This window comes from Montipora foliosa, chromosome 8 (genome assembly GCF_036669935.1).
Source record: "Montipora foliosa isolate CH-2021 chromosome 8, ASM3666993v2, whole genome shotgun sequence".
NCBI lineage: Eukaryota > Metazoa > Cnidaria > Anthozoa > Scleractinia > Acroporidae > Montipora > Montipora foliosa.
In genome coordinates this window covers 27,073,989-27,078,988 of record NC_090876.1, presented here as the reverse complement: position 1 = coordinate 27,078,988, position 5,000 = coordinate 27,073,989, and the positions used below count along the sequence as shown (strand labels likewise).

The 5,000-nt window shown below is 39.4% G+C and overlaps 1 protein-coding gene across 5 annotated transcripts in view; it reads right to left on the bottom strand.

Moving 5' to 3' along the window:
• Window positions 1-959: 959 nt before the first annotated feature.
• Window positions 960-5,000, bottom strand: part of LOC137967358 (uncharacterized) — a 12,763-nt gene continuing 8,722 nt past the window's right edge. For all 5 annotated transcript variants that reach the window (XM_068813889.1, XM_068813888.1, XM_068813893.1 and 2 more), the window contains exons 4-6: window positions 3,735-3,779; window positions 2,920-3,051; window positions 960-1,922 (exon numbers count right to left, since the gene is read on the bottom strand). In XM_068813889.1, the coding sequence (XP_068669990.1) occupies window positions 1,180-1,922; window positions 2,920-3,051; window positions 3,735-3,779 (920 nt within the window). In that variant the 3' untranslated portion in view covers window positions 960-1,179. The remainder of the gene's footprint in view (window positions 1,923-2,919; window positions 3,052-3,734; window positions 3,780-5,000) is intronic.

The following is a 5,000-nucleotide window of genomic DNA, read 5'->3' as shown; positions in this document are numbered from 1 at the left end:
TGACCAGGGTGGGAATTGAACCCACGACCTTCGGGTTAGATCTCCGCCGCTCTACCGACTGAGCTACAAGGTCAGACGGGAGCAGGCCGTGGGAACCGAAGATGCCAAAGTCACGGCAATGAACATGTACAAGAACAAGGAAAGGTTACGTTTTTTATACAAACGTTGGCCGTGTAGCACTTATATTTTAAACAGAATTAACTGAATAGAGTGTAATGTGAAGTGCTAGATTTCTATCCCATATGAACCATGTGAGCGTTAGCCCTACTGATGGAAATGGGCCCACACAAAGGTGGGAATTGAACCCACGACCTTCGGGTTAGATCTCCGCCGCTCTACCGACTGAGCTACAAGGTCAGACGGGAGCAGGCCGTGGGAACCGAAGATGGTTCATATGGGATAGAAATCTAGCACTTCACATTACACTCTATTCAGTTAATTATGTTCATTTCCCATGATCCCTATCAAGCTTTGAGTGTCCAAATTGAACGATAATACTTCACAAATTTTTCCGGTGTCCATTATACACTGAATTTTATGATGTCGATTTTTTTTTTCTTTCTTTTATCGCGAGAGCAATGCTCAGCCCTGAACTTAAAATCTTAATTAAAAATACAACTCGCCTTGCTTTATTCCTCCGCGCATGATCTAAACATGATTTGCCTTAACATCAGAGGGCGCCTACAGCAAATGCATGTTGTTTTATTTCTATTTGGCAATTTCTTTCCCAGGGCTTTTCCCCGTCAAAAGTTGAGCAAGGAAAAAGTCCAATAGCGAGAAACCTAAAGGCATATCATCTTAATTTCTGGAAATTTCTACCGTCCTTCATTGCAAAATACCTGATAATCTTCAACGAGTAACGATCTATTGAGCATTTGAAATTTAAAAAAAAGGAAAGAAAAACTTAAAGAGAAACAAGTTGTACGTTAACCCATCGAAAAAGAATGAACAAAAGAAAATATAAAATGGAAACTATTTATTTTAAACCTTTCTTGATGAACGTGATGTAATCATAGACTTTTTGTGCTTCCTGCCTTTATACAACTATTCACTAACGGAGGTCTCATCATGACATGTTCGTGTAACCCAGACCACTTTACTTGGCTTGAAAAATGCTTCTTTAGCGGCAAACAGAGTTTTTTTACGCATCATATCACGCTTGAGTTTAAGAACCTCGCATCAGAGAGCAGTAGATGAAGAAGACTTGGATAATCTGATTGGCTTTCCATTGAATTCATGTACTTCTTGTACATTAATTCGTTTGTTGCTGTCCGATCGTTTTGGTGGGTCTGGCCTTCTGTTATCTATCATCTTTATTGCACGTGTTTCTTCTACATGATCCCTGCAATTCTGCTGCTCATGTTTTGGGGGATCTACCACCCATTGAATGACATTTTCTAGTGGATTCTTAGTGATTTTCTTTCGCCGACCTTGCCCCTCGCTCCGCATGAGTCCATTATATAACCTTTCTTCAGCGATTCGTAATCGTTCATTTTGTTCCTCGTCGTATGACCATCGCTTACTGATACCTTTGTGAGAGGGGCTGTGAGGATTACCAACTGTTAATTGGTCAGAATCACCCGAACTTTCAGAACAAGAATCGGAAAAAGGAAGTGAAATGTCGGATGATCTATCGGAAGTTGCTCGATTTCGCTCACCAAGGTCCATAATGTGGAAATTACTTGGTAACGTATTGTAACGATCATTACGTTCTACGTTTTGTCCTTCTTGGAATCTCCTTGGGTTGATAAGATCAGACTGCGCTCGAGGCCTTCCTTCGGCAATTTCTAACTTCCTTAAAGCTTCGGCCCTCAGAGAATTACGTCTTTGACCCTCCGTTAGTGTTCGCGGCCGAGTTTGACTTGGAACGGCAAGTCTGCTTTCATATGTGACTTCAGAAGTGGAGGATTTGTTGATTGTATCTGTGGAGCAAAATTACAACGTTATTCATTTCAGTGACAACGCTGGCTATAATGACGATTGAACTTGGTGAAAAAGGGCCATCTCTGCACGCTCTGCGTTTTACGGATAAAAAGAAGTGTTTAATTCAGTCTTCTACAAAATCCATTACAAAGCGGTTTCTTAAGACCCGGGCAAATGGCTTCAACATTTTCTTTAACATTCGTTTGGTTGTGTTGAACAGTGATGTTGAAATCGTTTTCGCCCCCCTTTCAACCGTATTGAAACATGCTGTATCGAATTTGAACGAGTTTAAAAGCGTTTGAACTTTGCTTCAACAACCATCAAAATTTCTTTTGTTTTCGCGAATGTTGAATAAAGTTGAAGCCATTTGCCCCCTGTTTTAGCATTGTTGGATATGCGCGTGCGCACAAATCGGTCTGTCAATGACGTATCCATGTCCGTATCCATAGCAATAACTGCGTCTGCAGCCTGGGACTGAATTACAAAGCCTCTCGTAAGATTTGTTGATCAAGTGTTGATGATGTGTTGATACCGTCTTCCCATCCCAGCAGTCAACATCATTCAACAAACCGATGTTCAAGCCGTTTGCCCGGGCCTTTAGCTACTAATGCAGTAGATCTTTCAATGATGGTAGGGAAAATTCAACGAGATCTGTAATCTCTGCATCATCCTATATTAATCCAATGCTTTTGATAGTGACGCATCAGACGCATCAGCACAGAACCTTGTTGTCGTTGTTGTAATGGTAATGGTAATAGTGAATTTATATAGCGCATTTTCTATTAACATATTCAAATGCGCTTTACAAGCAAGTGATCTATGGGTGAGATCGGGCACCAGCAGCTGTCGTTTTTGTTGCTGATGTACCGTCAAAGGTCCAACAGTTCCAGTCTTTTAATGCCGTTGTGTTCATGCTTCAGTCTCACCTTCAATACGATGTAGGCTCGGGGCAATCAATATAATCGGTATTGACTTAAGCGAAGTCACGAAACTTACTTGTTTCTCTGCTAAGAGGACTCGCTGCTCTCTCCACGCTTCTCCAGAACTCATCAGAAAGATTTTCCAGCGACTTGTGATAATTAAGGACCTTTCTTGGTTTGTTCTTTATATCTTTGCCATCTGTGTTTTCTATGGGCACAATAAAATGATACATTATTGGATGTCATGTGAAAAAGAATTGAGATTCATTTTCGACATTTCTACGCTGTTCGATTTCAACACAGTGCTCTTTGTTAGTTCAATTTTTGTCAGCGTCTATCTTTCTTACATGTTTCTGTAATACTAGGTTTACGTAAATTACCATTCTCATGTAACTGATTAAACCAAGCCACAAATGATCAATGGTTTCAGTTCATAACAAATTTAAACTGAGTAATTACACTTTCACAATGACCGAAACAGCCACAACTTGTAATTAGCCATGGATTTTGCAAGTGTATCTCAGAAAACCGCGCTATTCTCACTAGTACTTAAATAGTAAAGAAATATTTGAAAGCTTTAACTAAATAGAGGCTTAAACAAGGGCATTTTTTGTTGGACTTTAGTCCCGAGGTTTTGAGTTAACTTTTGCCTTCCTCAAGGCTACGGATCTGGCAAGTTCTCCAAACGAGTTTGTATAGAGCCGAAATACAACAAGTCTTGCCCTAGAATGATGCACCGATTCTTCCCAAAATCAGCCCAATTGGCTTAGATAGTTCCATTCACTAAGATAAGATATTAGAATTCTAAATTAGAGAGAAAGAAACCTGACCCACGCATGAAGTCAAGGTTGCTTGCAATTTACAGACGTCAACTATGACTATAAAACTTACCGTCAGCATGCGGATCATATCTGTACAGTGACCTAAAGTAGTTGTCTACAAGAATAGGACAAAATAGCAACATCAATGATTTCAATATACGAAAGAGCATACCAATACGCGTCAACGCAGAAAGTTTCACTACTCAAACAACTTCATTGTTTCAACAAATAACCTTGAATTAGCCTTGCTTTAATTATAGGAACCGAAGTAACCAAGTTGTTGCTGGTGTCTGGGTACTTGGGCTTGACTCGCTTGAACTTTAACATGGTTTTGGTCTTCGCCGTTCCTTTGGTGATCAAAGCTTGACAATGCCCATTTGTCAATCGACTGTTGACTTTGAGTACAGTCACATTAATTCTTCGTTACTATTGTCCAAAGTTAACCTCAGAAACGCGAGTGAAACCAGATGAAAGCTCTTTTACGCCAACGCCAAGTCGATCTTAACTTAATTTCTCTGCTTTGGCGATGGCTACAAATCACGTAGAGTTCGAAAGTAAGAAAAGATTCAGTGGCTGATCAACCAGGGCACATATGCTAATTCAGCCAGATGACACAAAAAACAGATTTACGTGCACATTCTTGAATAATTGTCGTTGATGCGTAATGTACGTATATTGTTTTCCGCGGGAAGTGCCTTGCACGAGTCTTTTGTGTGGATGTGATTAATATTGTAACTACTAGTCCGTTAACAGCAGCTACCGACGGCTCTTAAGGATACACAATTACTGCTTAGATTGAAGAAGGAACAAAGGATATTAAAATGGTCTTTCCACCTAAACAAATTAAGCCTAATTATTCCGGATCATGAGGCGTTGTTTCTTTGAAAGCAATGAAATGTGTCTCTTCGTTTACTTTTCTAATGCTCAAAACCACTCGATTATTAAAATAAAATAAAAAAAACAATTCAGCGGTGTCTTTTTTGTGTCTTTTTTATCCTCTTGTGAAGTATCCCTTCGAATTTTTGACTATTCTGATAGTGCCTTGAGGGGGTTTCGATGGTAACATGGAAAATACCAGGAACTGTTAAGCTTAAGGTTTGATTTTGTTTACTTTCTTCCTTAACTCTATCAGTCACGATTTTAAGACCTTTGAAAACTCATCGAATGAAATGAACAAAATTTGCCATTAATTAGTTTCCTTTCCAAAGTATAACATGCGAAATTAAGTAACCGATTTATACAGGCCACTCCGGAAAATACCATAATACTCCTTGTTTTTCCCCCAAAATTTTGCATAAGCATTGTTTTTGTTTTCTCTTGGAACAATTGTAAGTCC